Source organism: Dermacentor albipictus, chromosome 3 (assembly GCF_038994185.2).
Source record: "Dermacentor albipictus isolate Rhodes 1998 colony chromosome 3, USDA_Dalb.pri_finalv2, whole genome shotgun sequence".
Classification (NCBI taxonomy): domain Eukaryota; kingdom Metazoa; phylum Arthropoda; class Arachnida; order Ixodida; family Ixodidae; genus Dermacentor; species Dermacentor albipictus.
Genome location: NC_091823.1, coordinates 94,705,798 through 94,725,027, shown reverse-complemented (window position 1 = coordinate 94,725,027; position 19,230 = coordinate 94,705,798). Strand labels below are relative to the sequence as shown.

The following is a 19,230-nucleotide window of genomic DNA, read 5'->3' as shown; positions in this document are numbered from 1 at the left end:
TGTCAGTGTCCAGAATGCCGTCACTCGTAGACACTGACGTGTCTGGTGCTAGTCACAAAAAATTTTATGACAGTGAAAGTACCCCCAAAGGCGATCTGAAAATATGTCACATTTTAGGCTACTTGTGGAATAAGTTACACATTGTCTGCAGAATCTGATAGTTGGGGCTCTCAATTATTTCAACTTCTAGACGGCCCTGCCAAGTCCTTATTAACCGTCAGCGACTGTAAATCTTTTAGAGGCTGAGCCGTGCAGAGTGTCTCATGTTTGCGTGATATAGAGAGCATGTTCACATGCATCAATATGCTAGAATTTGTCCAAAACCATACTGCACGATTTATCTTCTCCAACTATTTGCTTAGCTCCTTTAAAACAGCATTTAAGTCATCAGCTAACCTTCCTAGCCTTGCTCTTTGCCGTAAAGCAGCCCGTCTTTCCATATAGCAGAAATATTTCCCATGTCTTTGCGGACTCCTTACATTATAATACCAGCCTTCCACTGCTCTAACCACACCAACCACTTCATCCAGCTTGTACTGTTGCCTACCCCCCCCCCCTTTTTTTTCTGGCTGTGGACATATTGGGGTAGGCTTAGAATTGGGGCTGGCCTGAATTCGAGTAAATACGGTAGATGAAAAAGAGATTTATCAAAACTCACCCGACGTTACTTTGGCTCACGCTGTTCTGAACGTCCACCATGGCTTCACTGAGTGACTTCAACTCAAACGAGTTCAGGTCCCCTTGGGAAAGGTTCTGCAAGCAGAAGAGCCAGAACTGCCTTCAAGTTTGCAAGGGTCACACAACTGTCTCCTGTGCATAATACATAAAAAATGTTCCACATTCCATTATATATTTTCTCCATGCACAGCATGGACACCAAACCTTAGGAATGTGGTTGTGTTTAAAATTTCAGATGAGATTTAAGAAGCACACTTCTATTACCAGTAGGTATTCAATTAGCAAACTTGCATTCAGTATTTTTTTTTGAAATTTCAACGCATATCAAACACCTGAGAATGCATTCGAAAGCCTTTTTTTTGTCAGCATGGTTCATCTACATTGGCATAGCTGCATGGCATCACTCTGCACATGAAGGAAGGAAAAGGACTAGGAGGGGGTATCATGTAACAATTATGAATCCCATCATAAAACATGTAAAGGAACGGCTCATGAAAAGTAGGCCCTCGCCATATGATAAGCAAGTGGTAACTTTTAGCCGAGGGTGTGGAAGGTATAAGCAGAGAGTGGGCAGCACCATCAATCATGACGCACGTGTAACGAAAAGGTGCCATGAACCAAACAATTCCTTGTAATGTCTGGCAACCTAGTGTGCTGTCCAGGACACTGTCAGATTCTGCCACATTGTCAAATTCTGTAATGGTGGTATTTTGAGCCAATCAGAGAGGCCGCAGCAGCCCTCTGGGCCAACCAGAGCTGACAAGTCCACTTCGCTGGGTGTTCATGTATGTGTAAATGATAGCCCTGAAAGTGTCAGCCAATGTTTTAAAGGGTTTATATGAGTGCGAAGTTCAGAGCCTCTTTCTCCTTAGAAGAGTGATGGTTTGGGCTAGTTGGTTTTCCATTTTAGGTTGTGTGGTACAGCATGAGGCAGGGACAAGGGACGCAAGAAAAACGACAAGTGCTTTAAACTTACTTGTCCTCGTTTTTCTTGCGTCCCTTGTCCCTGCCTCACGGTGTACCACACAACCTAAAATGGAAAACCAACTAGCCCAAACCGTCACCCAAATATGGACAATATGGCGGAAAAGCATCCCTAGAGGGCCTATTTCCCAAGACTCTAAGTGCACCTCTTGACATGTGCCGCCACTACTCCCAAAGAAATAAACCCAGTGCCACTGTAAATGTTGCCTAAAATATACACTACAGAATAACCCACTTATACAAATATCCAACTGCCAAGAAAATTCCATTATTATAACCGATAATTTTTATAACTGGGTTGCATAAAGCAAGAAGACGAGACAAACATTAAAACATTTTACTTAGAAAGAAGCACAGTTGAACCCACTTATAGCATTACCGGTTTTACAGTCGCCGACCGTTTATTCGGACCTCACGGGGACTGCGAAAATGTCCGAATAAACAGGTGTCCGAAAAAGCAGATTAAGACAAAAAAAAAAGAAATCCTTTATTTCCACGCACTTATTCGAGCTCGGCAGTTGGCTTGGAAGAAATCGTGAATGCGCCGTTGCACGCTGTTCCGTTTACGCGCAATCAGATAAGCCTGAATCTCGGAGAGGGTCGTACGGTCACTATTAGCGGCTGAAAGCACAGTCACTGCTTGTACACGCTCCGCATGCGACGGCAGCGTAGCACATGGTGCGTCATCTCCGGCGGTGCAGCAGAAACCTGACGAATGGTCTTGCCGTCATCGAGTTCTGCGTATGTCAATACAGCAGTGTCAGCACCTATGAAACTGTCAAATGAGACGGTGTCCGGAATCGCAATGCAACCATTGCGCAGGTCTCGGCAGAACATTTTCCGCGTCAATAGGGAGCACATCGGAAGGCGACAAGTAGGCCTCCCGGCACCCGCTTGCCGGCATTCCCCAGCGCAGTCTGCGCGGGCACTGTCGGCGCCATTAGACCTTTGACGCGATGTTTACGTATGCCGCGTTGGCTCACCGAAACCTCGACACAGCACACAAAGCAAACACCACCGTGCCGACACCAGTCGCACAAACGAAAAACGCGGCCTGCTCGCAGCGTCGTGCGCGAACAAATCAGCTGCTGGATTGTCTTGACGTGGCTTACTAAGCTGAAACCGGAACTGCTGCAGAGCCACTCTATGTAACCAGGCAGAAACGATGATGATGAGCGGGGATTTCCAGTAGCGCCACTTCGTGGGGCAGCAAGGAAGTTCCGTTCTAAACAAAAATGGCGTTCAGCAAGTCGAACCATGCACCGGTCAGAGTCTGTGCATGGTGCTCTCGACCGAGTTGGCTCAAGGAGTGTCCGAAAAATCAGACGAGAGGTTGCAAGGTGTCCGAACTTTCGGCAGTTGTTATACATTATGGTCTATGGGGAGAACGGCGGTGCCGCGAGGCTGACCGAATAATCGGGCATGTCCGAATTTTCGGAGTCCGGAAAATCGGTCGGCGACTGTAGTTGGATGCAACATGAGCAGCTGCCCTGCCCTTAACTCCTGCGTGTGTTCTATGGTAAGACAAATGACTTACTGCAATGTTCCCACGGTGAATTATTATTGGTTATAGCAATTAAATCTGGCTACTGGGTGTCGTGCCAAGAAAAAGAAGAAACACGAAATCCAGGAAAAAAAAAAATTTGGATGACACTTAAACTTTGCCTTTAAGAGTGGAACAGGACAGGATTCAAAGATCCCCGAGTACTCTTCATATTTCCTGGCAACTGCAGCTTTAACTAACGGGAAATGCTGGTGGCGAACGCTATGCATGAAGGCGACGTTTATGGTTCATCTTTTGATGGTGTGCAAGGAAACGAGGGGGCTGCAGCGCTCCTACTAAGACATACCTCAAACGGCAGCTGGAAAACACTATCACGTTAAAAGGGGTCTGTGCTTGAGTTTCTGCACAACAGAATTATGTTTTCTCATATATTAAGATTACAATCTGACGCTATCATGTCCATAGGTTGTGTGTAAGTCGTACTTCAAAATTTTTCTGAAGCACTTTACTTTGAGAAATTCAATTATTTCAGTAACTTCTTTGCGCTACCCGTAGGGCCTGCATAGTTGGGTATTCGTCGCTTGGAATGATTATTCCCGAAACGACGGTCAATGCTGGATGCGAGGGGACAACGCTGGATTTTCTGTGACACGGCGCCCTTAACGCAATCCCTTTGTAAAGCATGAGCTGCTTCGCCACAGACACCTTTGTGCCGTGCACTCCCACCTTTTTGCTGCTGTCTGGTCTACCTTCCACCCCTCAAAAGTCAGCGAGAGGGTGGAAGGGAGATGGAAAGGGAGACTGGAGAGAGAAGGGGTGCGCGAGGCCAGGGAAGAAATTCGGTAAATGCGTGCTATGCAGGGTGCACGGCCCAAACGAGAGAGTGATGAAGCAGCCAGTGCTTCTTTTTTTTTTTTTCGAAGCAATGCGACAAAGGCATGCCATGTGTGCAGCACAAGTGGTTAGCATTTTTTAAGGATTATGCATTCTTTTTCTTTCCGCCCTATTGTGGAAAGGCGCCACTTGTGGAATAGAGTCACTTGTTTTTTGGCAAATCACATATTCCAGACTCCCAATTAGACTTTTAGGCAGTCCCCGTTGAGTCTGAATTATCAGTCGGCAACTTAATGAGGTTGGACAGTACCATCAGCATAAATTAAAATGCCAGCATGAACAGACGCCTATTATGCTTAATTACATGGAAGTATAACGTGTAATTACTTTGTAGCCAGTTTTTAAGCATGCAGTAGTCCCGAACGTGTTTTGGCACCTGAATTAAGCCACTGTCACAAATGCAGGTGACCCTAAAACAAAATAACATGTTGGAGTAATTTTGCAGTTCACGTTTTAATCCATCATGATATGTATTACATTCGAGATATTGATGCCTATTGGAAGAAATTGGAAGCTTGTCCACACAGCTTCGCAGGAGACTGCAGCAACATACCTTGACCTGCAGCATGAGGGAGGTGAGCTTGGCTACCAGGTCTAGTGCTTGCTGTGCCACGCTCCCCTCTGATTGTGATGAAGGGGAAGCGTTAGAGGAGGAGGAGGAGGCAGACAGGGTGGCCGCCATGCTGCCTCCTGGGGCAGCACATTGCTGCATCAGTTCACGGGCCTCATTAAGGCACTTGCTGCGGATCGCCTGCGGCTGCATGTCGAACTGCAGGCCCTGCTCGGGGGCCAGCTGGAAGAGAGAGGGAGAGGCGTCAGGAGACACAATGTGGTGGAAGGTCGGTGCCGTGTTGTTAACGTAATGAGAAATTCACTCAATTAAGGGAGCTTCTAGTCGCCTAAACAAGACCGCTGCCTTCTTGGAGTATTCACCCATCAATCAAGCTTATTATTATACATAAATCTGTTCACAATCCAGCAGAAGACAGCTGATACGTTTCTCAAGAGACTGAAAAAAAAAAAAAGAATAAAACGGCCGGCAAAGCATAGCAGTAAGGAAGACCAGAAATCCCCACAGCAACATCATAAACAGCTTCGAATTCCTGCCAGTGAACTTATTACACATCTCAGTGCTCGAACTGTGACCAGAGATGGCGCATGCACGTGCGTATAATTAAGGGACAAATACTACATTTCACAATAGTGGTCCCTCTCCTCCTTTAAAATGCTTCACCGCATAACATGGCTGTATTGCAGCAAAGCTAAATTTATTGAAGCAACAAAACGTGCAGTCGAATACATTTGAATTATTGAGCGTTTGATAACATTAAGTAATGTATACACCTGCTGGAATGCCAGAGGAGAAGTCCAAATTATTTTATTTTATGAATTAACAAGGTTTTACTGTTTAGGTGGATGAAGCTTACTTTTTCGCCCTTTTCGCCATCTACAAATCTTGCTTCGTGTTATGTATATGCAGGTCTGTATAATACAATCGCCGACCAACAACTCGGACACCGATAATCCGGACATGCTTAGTAATTCGGACAGCTTCGCAGCACCACTAATGGCCCTATAGACTTAATGAGTAAAGACGATCAACATTTCGGATAGCCGCCAGCTCTACATTAGATTATACGGACTCCATCAGGGGGTGTTGCATACGCTAATGCTGCTGCCATTACTTCCGCTGGCAACCTCGATGAGACATCAAGTATAGCCTCAAAGATTACCAGCTAGACATTTACGTAGAAAGCTACGTTGATCTCTGAGACCTTGCCTTGATCACCGCTCTACGCCTCTCGACCTTTAACTGCAACTGCCCATCTTGGAGGCATTGCCTGAATTGTGAGGTTGCATCAACATCGCGATCATCGCATCCTTTTCCAGCACCGCCGCGCATGACTCGCTATTGCCATCTTGTTTGTCGAGTTTACCTTGCACACCAGACAGCGCTCTGCTGGCTCCAGCAAGTCTTTCTCGTGAAGTTCTAGATAGGCCACGTCAAATGGCACCAATGGTGCCCTCACAGTCCGACTCCAATGAATCTAGAGTCCCAATCTGAATGAGCCCGACTCCACAACTGAAGAAGGCTGAACTGCCACCTACCATAACAAACTCAAATGTGTACGTCAATGGTGACCTGCTTGGCTGCAGTGTGCTGACTCCTGCCGCCATTAGATTTGAACACTGCAGAAGTCGACAGCATGTTTTCGTCATGTGCCGAATTGAATGATGACGAAATGATTGAGCAAGTTCTCCCACCGTCAAACAGCTACTCTGACTCAGATGATGATGTGCCATGTGCTCCGGAGCTTTCCACATGCGGATCTGACTCATGCCTTCGCAGTCCTAGCATCGGCGTACAGCAGAACTCAAAACTGGCAGAAATACAGGCAGACTGGGTTGCACATACGTGGAAGTGCATGCAGCAACGCATCGACCGCTTGTTCCGTGCACAGGGGCCTTAAAACGTAAAGTGACATCTTTTGGATACATTATTTTTCTGACATTCGATAGTTCAGACTTATTTACAATCACCATGGAGTCCGAATTATCGGTCGTCAACTGTATGCAGGTTTTCATGGCATGTCCTATTGTGGCAAAAGCACACATAGAACACAAGTTACACAGTGGCACATGCTACGTTGCTCAGGGAGCCAGAATAAACGACGATCATTTATTGCTACTATTGGTTGCTTAACTGCCGATAGCGGAAGCCTTCACAGCGAAAACAATGCAGAACATGATGGCCTTAGACCTAGGCCGGACAACTAACTTGAGCAACCATGGCAACGCTGCCACTTTGTTTTCTACCAATGCCATGGCAAATTGGCTCATTCAACCAACAGTGTCTGCAGTTACCGTTCCATTGTCCTGGTCAATCTCCGCACATGCCGTACCTTATGAATAATATCTTTCAGAACATTGTACGGCACTAGGTGCTATCAGATGACCACAGCCTTTCTTCTTTCAGTCAGAACATTCATTTATTAGAATTTGGTGGGTAAGCGATCTTTTCATAAAGGTTCATCCATAAACATTTATCCTTTATGCTAATGACTGCCTCGGGCACTATTTTCAAAAATATCCAGAGATGAGACATTACTGGCTGTATATACTAAGACAACCACCTCTCGTACATTAACAGCCTTCTTTCCATTGCATATCCTTGCATGCATTTTTCATACCATATTTGCATGACATAAGTCACTCCTTCTTGCAACCCACACATCTTTGCAAAACTCTTAGGGTAAGAAAAACTGTTATGTGTGTAAATAGCATAAATAACTCAATTAAAAAAGAAGGGTAGTCTTTTATGATGATGAATATAGTGTTTTGTGGAGCAAGGGCATTTTGCAGTTAATTCAATTACGACCTAAAGTACCGGCTGGCGCCCATGCATTTCTATGAGAAGAAACTTTCGATACTTCAATCCTAAAATTGGCCTCTGCTGGGTAATTCGAACTTGACCAGTCACACACATGTGCCTGACCCCTACGGTGACCCTAATAGAAACCCCTTTAATGGAAGCGTCTGTCTCGATGGAGCTTAGGGGGCAGTGATTACATTAAGTACACATTATCTCCCATTTTTATTTTTGGCCTGACCCCCAAGGAAGATTGTCAAGTAATAACCATAGCTTAGAATGCCCGACTACGGTAGTATTTACCTGATTCCATTGTGCACCATTTTTTTTAAAGAAGATTGGGCTGAGGATAGCCTGTGTAGTGCGATCGGATAAAAGCCCAAGCTGCCTTCGTGACGCTCGTATCTTTTACTGCTTAACACGGATGCAGTGCGGCAAAACTAACGTTAAAAAAAAAACACCATGTGGTGAAGGTGACTCTAGGAAACAGGTCACCCATTGTGCAAGACATGTTAGACCCTTGCCCACATTTCTTGCTAAAGATCCTTTAGGAGCTTCAATGCCATTTCCCCGTTAGTTTCTTACTACGGATACACAAAAAGTGCGAATGCTTTTGTTTCGGGAGCATGTTAGAACTGGGCAGATATTGCTAAATGAATCAACCGTGTGTTTTGCTGTTCTTTTCCACATCTTGTTTAAATTGATGGATAATTTGATCAATTTTGCTGGTCCCGTCAGGGTCAAACTTACGGAAGTCAAGCATACATAATTTTATTGAATTTATGGTGCGCAGGTTATGCACATGAGAATAAAGTAAATTCAATGCATCTGAGGCTAAATTTTCAACAGAATGCATTATTCCCTCATCCTCTTCCCAAGTGCTAACCACAAACAGTTCCAAGCTGTCAATACTTGGCTCATTAAGCGAACACCTTACTCACCAGAAGCACAACCGCATATTTACCTAATTCTAGACACAGTTGCGGGACAGTAAAGTTGTTGGCAAGTACAGAACACAATGTGGTAGGAATGGTTTGTAGTGGACAGAAACACAGGAAGGTAGCACAGTAATATAAATACCCTTTCACAGTAGGTCATGATGCCTTCCAGAGATTCCTCCAGATCTTTGTTGAGTGCCTCAAACTCCATGATGAGGGCTGCATACCGCTTCTTAAACTCAGGCTCGATCACCTGTCCATACGACGTCTGCAAACAAGGCCACAATAACTTATTAGAAATCAGTTCTGCTTCCACTCAGTTAAGACAAACACAATAACCATCCCCTTACTGCCCACTGCACTGACTGTGCAACATTTCAAAAGTGGGTGGACTAACTGGTGTGCCCACAGCTGTGATACAAACTATGGCCAATTTTTGTGGTCTGTTTAAATGTCTTATTATTACATGGCCACATAGTGACACAGTGAAAACTCATTGTAACAAAGTTGCATCTGATGCAAAAATACCTTTGTTATATCCAATATTCTTTATAAGTGAACATTTGTTACATGCTAATATGGGCGATAAACATCTTAAAACCTGTTATACTGCATCAAGGTCGAACTTTGCAGTGGACTCCTGCTAAAGTATATTTGTAGGGACCGTGAAAATCTGTTCATAAGAAGTATGGCTTGACAGATGAGATACCCAGAACTCAATATCTGCTGTTTGTGGTGCACCTAAATATCCACTACAGTAAAACCTCGTTAATTTGGATTTTCCGGGACTGAAAAAAAAAAAATGTCCCAATTAACCGACTGTTAAATTATCAAGCGCATCAAGAAACCAGTAAACAAACACTTACTACATTAACATGCTTTTGTTTACTGAATGACTCTATAGCAGCACAAATGAGACAACACAGTGAAAAATGAGACAGAGCTACTGCCGACGCCATCCACATTTTCCCGCATTACAAGCCAGCGTCAACTACAGCCAGTGCATATGATGGTGGCTTGGCAAGTTTCGATCTTGGAAGAACAATTTGGTTCACCTGTTGAGGAGCGTTGGTAGTCACTGCCTATTTTGCCTCGCAACGTTTCCGATACAATATGGGTTCCTGTTGTAGATCTGTTAACTCGTGTTTAGTGTTAACTCGTGTTAGTGTGCATGTGTCGCAAACACATGCACACTACACCTACAGCAAAACAAATCCTATTTATATTTCGCACAAAAGTAGTGCTGAAGCTGCAATTATAGGCATCGCGTGACTGATTAGCACTCAAAGCAGCGACGGCGTCATGACTTCCTTTGCAGCATAGCCGTGGTGCCTGTCTTCGTCTGAGACATCACGTCTTGATTATTTTTTTGCCAGTGAGCTGGGCACCAAGGTCATCTGTCTATCAAAATGTAGCCAACACTGCTAATTCTCGAGTCAAAATGAAACTACAGTGGAATCTCAATAAACGGGAGTCACTTAAACGGAACTGCCACTTAAATGAAACACCATCCTCATGGTTGGTTGGTTTTGTCTTCATGCAATGCTCTCTGCAATGTCTCTCAGTAAATGGAACTTCTGATAAATGGAACAAATTTTCCTGGTCCCTTGAGGTTGCGCTTAGAGTTCACTGGGTACTGTGTTGTAGACGAAACCACTGTTGCTATCGACACAATCACGGGTGGCGACCATGCCGTTCTGAAGGCACATGGCTTATGTACGCACCTAGTCAGAACGAAACTACTGTTTAACGCAACCGCTGGGACAATACCGTGGCTGTTATCAGGCAAGTATGTCCAAATTAACGAGTTTTATTCCGTTAAATAATCCATGTGCCTGCTGGGACCTCAGGATGAGTGACAATCTATCTAAAAAACAATGCGCGAACATTCCTTCACAAAAACATGGATGCCACTTGATCTTTACACTGAGCGGCTCCAGCCATGGAACACCAAACTAGACATTTGCGCTGCCAGGTTTTTCTTGTTACAAAGGAGGAGTTTGTGCGAGTGGCCAAGACAAATCTGGCTCCAATGACCACTTGAAAAAATTTTTGCATCACAGTTTGGCTTTAACAAAGCCACCGCACGCCATATCCGCACTTCTTGAAAAAGCAGTTCTTGGCAGTGCCACTCAAGTCATCTCGCTGTGCAATTCGCAGGCCCAAAGTCTGCAGTGAATATGTTGCATTCGTGCTCGGAGTGGGAATGGACTCTGATGTTATGCAAACTGAAACCCGAGGGCTTCGACATCTAACAGAGTTTGTAAGGTGTCGTCAGTCACTGACACAGCGTTGGCCGGCTAATCAACGCTCATGTGGTACTGATAAAGAATCGGGTGACTGTACATTGATGACCTCCTCAATTACTGTTTCTGTGGCATCAGTTCTTCAGGCTTCTATGTGGTCGATGCTTGAGTAGCTGCCTATGCCCACAGATACACCATTTGCTTCTTGTGTAGCTATCAGTGTCACTTCCTCCAAGTCTGCAAATTCGCTGAGCTGAGTAGCAGAGAGAAGTAGCCGCTGCAGATGTTCGGCTTAGCTGAATTAGCAGTGCGTATTAAGTGGATTTTTTTTACGTTGGGTTTATGGGGAACCAACTAAATGTTCATGCACTGTTCCTCATTGACTTCATCTATACAAAAGTCTACTATATTTGGAATGTCCACACACTGTTCTAATTTTGTGACCAGCAGCAATTCTCAAAGGAAGACAACATGTTGTGCAGTGACATCACACTGTTTTCTGGGAGTTGCCATTAACCCTCCTAGGACAGTAAAATGTGCTGAAACTTGCCTTTTTCTGTGCAAACGATTTTTATGATCATATAAAGCAAGACCATGGAAAAAAATTTGTCCGAAGGATGAATTTTACTGGGGCAATAATTTTTTTTACACTGTAAAGAAGGTGGGCTTCACTCCACACAAGAGAGTTCATGTTCCCATATTCACATGCGAAGAATTTCATGATCACGTAAAGCAAGACCACGTGAAAAATTTCTGTGAGAAAGATGAAATTTACTAGGAATAATTTTTTTGCTCTAGTGAAGCTAGGATTTCCCTGCACAAAAGCGAGATTATGCATCCAAACTCGCTCTTGAAAAGCCCTCTGTGTCATCTGATGTTATTTACAGGCACAAAATACATGCATGCCATCTGGCAGAAGCACAGAGCGCCACCCCCCCCCCCCCCCCAACACAGGAGCTCAAATCATCTTCAGGCATGCATTAAGCACAAAAAAAGCGCTGGACGAGCCGGTCTCGTCGTTCCAGCTTTTTTGCAAGCACACACTTGATGAGCTCACCTGTCTTCGGCCCTTAAAGGGTTAAGGTGGGGTGCTCAGCAGAAAGGTCGACCTTTGAACAGGCATGCCGATTTTAACAAAATTTGGTGGGATGCTTTGTTTTCTTGTCATTAAAACATGTAATTAGTAAATTTCATTGCCCTAGTGCAAATGGAAAAAAGTTGTGTATGTCCCATTGATCAAATGAGTGCACCACTTTAGGGAAACTATAACTTAGAAAACTATAAAGATACATAAAATTTTTTTGAATAGAAATCTTCTGGACGTTTTATACTTACAAAGAAAACGCCAGCTGCTTGCAATTTTATGCCCTTTGGTGTGGAAACCGCATTTTTTTTTTTTGCTAATGTCATCCAGAAATAGATAATTTTTTTTCTTGATAGAAGCAATTTACGAATTCAATAGGTTCATATTGTTGTTCCTCGTAAACTTTCAGTATACAAATGATCTTGCAAAAAGTTTTTGTCTTTCCTAAACATGCAAACTGGCCAAAAAGTGCCAACCAAGAAACATTGATTCAAAGATTTCAAAACATGCCATTTTATTCTCTGGGCGGCAATGCTCAATCGAATGCCGCTCCTTTTGCATAGGTTAGGACTTTTCCTTCAAGTCTACGCTTCTCAGCATTAAATGCTTCTGTTTTGTGGGGCTTATTCACATCCCAAAGCTTCTCCACATAGAAGACATTGTGCATAGTCCCCCACAGCACTTAACAGCAGCTGATAACAATGAACTAGCGGAAAAATACAGAGTAACACGAAGATGACCAGTCCCTACTACGATAACAAAAATATGGCTGGGCACAATAACTTACACAAAATATGGGATGGCACGAGTTCAGTTTTGGTGTTGCAGGCAATCCGGACTCACTGTGGCCAAAAATGTGCCTTTCTTTCAATTTTTTTTTTGTTGAGGGGGTGGGGGAGGGGCGTTTTTTAATACTTTTCATAGGTCTCTCATCACTTGAAAGAGTGAAAAAACAAGCTTTCTAATAAGTGAATTGTGGGCTCCTCTCCTGTGCTCTACGGCCACATGTTGAAAATGGCGTTTAGCAGGTGCTTTCGATGGCAAATACGTACCACTCATGAGTAAAAAAGCTCCCTTTCTTCTTTTTCTATTGTGCGCATAATAACCAAATATTGGTGAGGAACTTATTTAAATATTTAGGAATCCAAAACAAACCAAATTAAAAGTGCACTTTTCGGGCAAGAACCACGATTGTACCCTCGACTTGATTAATTGATTCATGGAGTCGGAGCATCCCAAAGCAACAATGACGTTATAAGAGACACCACAGCGAATAGCTTGAAATTTATGGCGACTATCTTGGGCTCTTTATGATGCAAAAAGACCTAGAAACACAGCAAATTAGTATTTCAGCCCCACCAAAATGTAGCTGCCGGATTGAGAAGAAGTAGAGGCAACTACCGGGGCTCCAAGATGTCCAAATCCCATTTTCAATCAGACAAGAGCTTTTGTACATCTGAAAACTGGCATAAATGCAGGACACGATCATTGTTGCAACTGTGAAAATATGGTGCCAGCTTGCATCACATAAAATGTCCCATTTACATGACTGGCAAATTATAGTTACCCCTGGCCATAACTACAAGTGGTTTCTCAATCCAACGTGGCACTGTAAAACACACAGAAGATCAACCAACATATGATCAGAAAAAAGTTTACCATCTTCTCTGCTTGTGTGTTCATGTCTCTTAACTTCTCAATTTTCTGCTTCTTTACAGTAAGGATCTTGGACAGCTGGACCTGGAAAGAAAGAACTACGCATGAGCACATACATTAAACAACACTCACACAAGAACAAAAACAATATACACATTCCAGAAATGTAGATAATTCACACTCCTGAGAAAAATTACATCATGGCAGTGTTAGTGAAAGCGAAATACAGCCAAACCTTGTTATAATTACCTATTGAAAATAATGAAGAAATCATAATTCCTTCTTGCAATTCTCATAGAAAAATAAAATCATGCATTAAAAACTGACTTTAATGATGCAAACATGTTCCATAAATGAATACAAGTTCATAATGAACATTTACAGATCAATTCCTGCCAATTTGCCCTGAGACTAGCAGCTCCTGACGCTGCTAGTAACTTATTTTGTGCATCATTTAAAAACTTCAGCATACTGCTGGCTACCTGGTAACGTGCCAAACCAGCTGCCCTGCCAAATCAATTGCCACATCAGAACTCTATCAACACTACCAATTCCCACTCTTTCCTGCACTCCATGCATGTCATGCGGAGCAAACGTAAAACGCAAACAACGGAGTGCGTAGCTTGCGATACAGGGAGAAAAAATGCTTCAGTGCATGCTGTGCCGTCTACCTGTATGTAGTGTTGTTCTGTGGTCTTGTTGCATTTGCAAAGTTAAAATGATCAGCTTCATTTTCAATTTTTTGTGCCCTTTGTCATAGGCTCAGAGGAATCAACAACGCCACTATCACCATAATCAGCCACTTGAACGGCAAATTGCAGACACTCCCTTTATTGTCTGAAAAAGCTTACAATGTAGTTTTAAAGACTTCGGGATTTCCGCAATTTTTCTGCTCCAAAATCCTGTCTGCACGTACTCCTGGACTTTTTTTAACGCCTAAGGAGTACTTCTGAACTTAAATTCAACGAAACATAAACAATGACAATAAACAACTGTCACAGAGCAGTCACTCTATTATAAGTTCCAGACCAATTTTTCTGTGCACCAAATGCCCTGGTGCTCTCGATTATTAAACACTGTAGCACTTTAATAATAAGCTCTACACAGAAAAGCTTCAACCTTACGGGATGCTGTTAAACTTTTTGGGACTTCACATGCACAAGTCCTACTGATGCTCCAGCTCTGTCACGTCAAATAGTGTATCTGCTGGTTTACTTGAATTTTTCAGTAAGACATCCGCTGTACTTAAGTTAAATTCAGTTTCCCTAGCACATACTTTTTGTGATGTTGCAATACTTTCTTACGTGCCAGCAGCTTTTTTATAAATGGACTCAACTGAATCCCAACAGAATTTTATTAAATTTGATTAACTCCCACAATCTTGTTGTTCAAGACTGCAGATATGCTCCCTTACCATAAGTGTTAGAAACTCGACAGGGAACCCGCCAACAGTGGATGTTTCGTCGACGGACTGGAGCCCAGAACGTAGTGGAGAGGCACCTAGGAGTGGATCATTATCCTGGGTGAAAGGGTAGGGCACACAAAAAATTATAAAATGTGCTTTGGCTTTCTTTGTTCAGAAAGGCAGCGTTTACAACTCTAGTTAATGGTACCAGCTCCATTAATTGACACTGGTTGATATTGGCTGGGCAAAGTTGTTCCATATGGACCAATACACATGACATCACAGCTTTGTGTCAAAAATTGCTTCCAGCAGAGTCAAAGAAAAAAACAAGAAAGGGGGAAAGGGGTCTGTGAAGTGTAAGCACCAGAACTTGCCTGCTAATCAGCTTCCAAGTCATGCACAGGTCACTTAAATTTAGGCTCGTGAAAATTTAAACATTCAATATTCTCATATAATTTGATCAAATACTTGCTATTCAGTAATGGCTTCAGTCTGCATTAGTGTTAAAAGATTTTAAAGTATTTGGAACAAATGAATATAAATTTGAAAACATGTACAATCGACAATTTCAGTGCGCAAATTGCATTGCCATTGACACAGCTCATAGGCAAGACAAGCCAAAAACAAAGAATTCATTTAGAGCATGGAAAAAATATTAAGAAATAGGAGGAACGAACACACGACATTCTTGAAACCTGTCTAGTGTACCCCTTATTTTCTCACTTTCTGGTATTGATAATGTTAAATGGACACTAAAGTGAAACAATAAATCAGTTTAGACTAATAAAGCATTATCTGCGAACCCCGCAGGCAGTCATTTCAAAATAATAGTTTGATTATTAGATGAGAAAATGAAGGTCGAAGTATCAGTATTTGAATTTCATGCCGAAACCACAACGCCGGTATGTCAGTGTGACGTCAGGGATTCCAAAGTATGTTTTCGCATTTGGGCCGCGTTGGCTGAGTAAAGGTTCCCAAAACTTGCCATGCTGAATATTTGGCTCCTTTAGAACACAATGTAGTCAATCTGTACCGCTACATACAATTGGTGGGCCCTAGAAGATGCCATCAAAATCCATGACGTCACAGCGACCGGGTGTGGCAACTTGAAGGAAGCGTCGCCACCCTTCTTTTGTTTGTGCACTTTTTCTGGCCTACCAAGCGTCTTAGCGTGGTAAGAGTGGTGTTTTTGCTGTCGTAGAAAGGTAATTTACTGATGCAAAAGAACTCATTTTTTCTCTTTAGTGTCCCTTTAATGTGCATGTGTGGAAAAAGAGTGGAAGGAGCAGACTGAAGAAATGTTTGCATAACACGTGTAGCTTGAGCATGTGTATTATTTTTGCCTATTGTTTGTTTCATCAAATAAATGAAGTTGAGAGTCAGCACTCCATGTGTTCACTTTGTTCTCGTCCTTTGTCTCTCTGTCGTGCTGTAGTTAATAATGAATCCATGCCAACTCGCCCGGCTTTCAGTTATTATGTCATGTAAGGTGTGCTGTTCACAGGATTCAACATGTGAAGTGTGCATTTGCAAACTAAACAAGGAAGAAAATGGTGTTGGAAGATGCTGCACTGTGAAAGGCTGAATGTCACATGTTATGTTCTCCCATAAGTGTTCTTTTTTTTATGTCTTTCCTCCAATGTTTACAGTTGCTGGCCAATCTGTCAGACCTGATTGATTATTCCAACATCCCTATGGCCTTGGCCACATTCTTTCATTGAACCAATGTATAACACTGACAAAAGTTTTAGAAACAGTGGTGTCTAGACCAATTTTTCAGGCATAATCCCAACACACGATGTCAGAGACATTCCAGCCGTGAAGATAGTTGGCCCCATTCAGGTTGTCCGTTATACTCTCACTTTCGTTGATGAGATGGTTTCTTCGCTTTTCAAAAGCTGTACAGATGCTGAGAAGAAAACTTAAAACCAAGAGTAGATGTGCGTCAATTCAGCACCAAACTGTAACTTTGGTCAGCAACACCCGACGAAGCAGCTCTGGCTAGGCTAAGGCAGTATGGCTGTAGCGAAAATTCACTGCTGGCCAAGGTGGTGGCAGGTGGCAAACCATCACAAGAAGATTGCCACTATGCTGGCATGTTTGTACAAGTGGCCCATCAGTTACAGTATCCAAGATCATGAGAATGGTTTCCTCAAATGCGAAACTGGTCTTCTAGATGTTTCTGTGCATCGCTGCATCGGCATCCTCTGTTTGCTTCACAAGTTTTTTGACAGCTTCCTCACTCAAGCACCGTACATAATCCCACTGACGTGCATAGCCCACTATACTACCAATCCGTATCAAAATGAATGCTCAATGCTCGCGCTACCACTTTTGCTCCCTCATTTTCTTTTCTTTTTTTCTTTCGTACAGCAGTGGACTGGAATGGTCTTCCCTGTGACATTGCAGCCATCACGTGTCCATCAACTTATGCCGGAAACGTCACAGCATACTGTCCTACTTGAAGACCGTTTTTTTGTAACTTTCATTTGTTAGCCCACCCCTTATGTATTACCCCTTAAGGGGGGACACGGCTCTCTGCGGCGAAAAAAATCGCGAAATAGATTTTTTGAAAATCAAATTTTCAATATCTACAGCTAATGTTCCTTTAATTCGCCAAGTTTCGAATATCAGGGAACATTATTTCGTCTGAAATATCAATTCATAAAATCACTGTGAGCTGAATTCCGCACAAAAACAGCCTTAGAAACAAGCCAGTTCATACAAGATGATTCTGAACAGACCCCATACTAAAAGGTCATTTAAATCTTAACTGCACATGAGATCCCTCGCGCTGCCTGTCAGAGTGGCATCATGCCACTGAGTTGCCTTGATTGAATTGGCCACATTTTAAAATTGATGTTAAGATTCAAAATGTACATGCTTTAAAATGTCAGCAGTGAAATCAAGGTGACCAGTGACATTATTTACATCCTTTAATTTCTCGTGTCCTCCTTTTTATTGCTGAGGCCTTCCTCCAACTTCTCTAGTCTAGGTATTTGCCTACAGGCAAATACCACGACAGAAAATCTCTGCGCATTTAAATAAAGAGCTTTCTCTGTTTAGTCATGCCCCATTTTCGTGCTTGTTTGTAATGCACTGCTAATTAGCCTTTTATGGGGGGTGGGAGCAAAAGTGTACATCTGAGAAGACTAATTACCGTAGACTTCCATTAACTCAATTTTTCAGCTAATTCGATTTCTGGCTGAAAGTGCTGGCTGGCGCCCATGCATTTCTATGGACCCAAACCTTTGCTATTTAAATTCTAGAATTAAATTTCACTGTGTAATTTGAACTTCACGAGTCGCAATGCACACACCTGACACCTATGGTGACTCCAATACCACCCTTTTAGTGGCAGCATGTCTCAACAGAGCTTAGGGGACAATGAACACATGTAATCTCTCGTTGAAAATGCCTATTCTCGGCCTACCTTAGGCAGATTTTTCGAGCAATAATAATAGCCCACAATGTCCGATAACAATATTTACTAGATTCTAATGAATGCCTTTTCTTTCCCAAGAAAATTGAGCCAAAAATGTGCAGCGTGATTAAATATACAGTCACCAAAAATTCTGACATGCTCGATTATTCGGTCTGCTTCGCGGCACCGCCATTCTCCCCACAGACCATAGTGTATAACAAGTGCAGAAACCTCAGACACCTTGCAACCTCTCGTCTCATTTTTCGGACACTTCTTGAGCCAACTCAATCGAGAGCACCATGCACCTACTCTGACCAGTGCATGGTTCGAAACATGTGCATGACCGAAACTCAGTGCATGACCGAAACTTTACCTCTTCCGTTTGTGGTTGCACAAGTCCGATTTTATATGGTGTGGTTATTTTATTGGCGCATGTGCAAAATATATTTTAACACTACACACATTGTCTTCACCACTAATCGACGCAGATTTACCAATAGGGTATACAAGTGAGCTTTAAAATTTATAACGATAGACTGAATGACTTATTTATTCAGCTGAGAGTGCAGCTTTCTTTCCCAACTTCCCCATAAAAAGAGCACCAGTTCAAATCATCTTTAGTTAGTCTGCATATTACGCAAACGCGTAAGACGTATGTAAAACATTCATAAGGTAGTTCAGAACATGCCACTCAATGACACGACATGACGTGCCAACTGGCCCAACAGACAACGTTTGAGCATCTGTCCTGTGAACATCATTTCTTCCCACCCTTATTTTTGATCAACGACACTACATTCGCAATGCACTGTGTAGCACGAAGGATTTTTGTTTTACTGAGGCAAAGTTACAATGTGCCACCAAACACGCCCTCACTCCAAGGACACTGATGCTGAAACGAATTGCTTTAGCTTGGCTTCAAGGGCTAAATGTTAGCTAACAAATGGCACTTTAGCGACTTCATTCAAAGTTAGTGTTTTGGTGCAAGATGGCGCAACTGTGGAGCACTTCCATCATTGAGGGGTACAACAGCTGAAACAGGATCTG

The 19,230-nt window shown here is 42.9% G+C and overlaps 1 protein-coding gene across 4 annotated transcripts in view; it reads right to left on the bottom strand.

The window, feature by feature from the left end:
- Positions 1-19,230, bottom strand: part of LOC135902934 (protein lin-9 homolog) — a 76,206-nt gene that overhangs the window by 8,227 nt on the left and 48,749 nt on the right. For all 4 annotated transcript variants that reach the window (XM_065433257.2, XM_065433259.2, XM_065433261.2 and 1 more), the window contains 5 exons: positions 14,769-14,873; positions 13,358-13,438; positions 8,511-8,636; positions 4,614-4,853; positions 659-753 (listed from right to left, as the gene is read on the bottom strand). In XM_065433257.2, the coding sequence (XP_065289329.1) occupies positions 659-753; positions 4,614-4,853; positions 8,511-8,636; positions 13,358-13,438; positions 14,769-14,873 (647 nt within the window). The remainder of the gene's footprint in view (positions 1-658; positions 754-4,613; positions 4,854-8,510; positions 8,637-13,357; positions 13,439-14,768; positions 14,874-19,230) is intronic.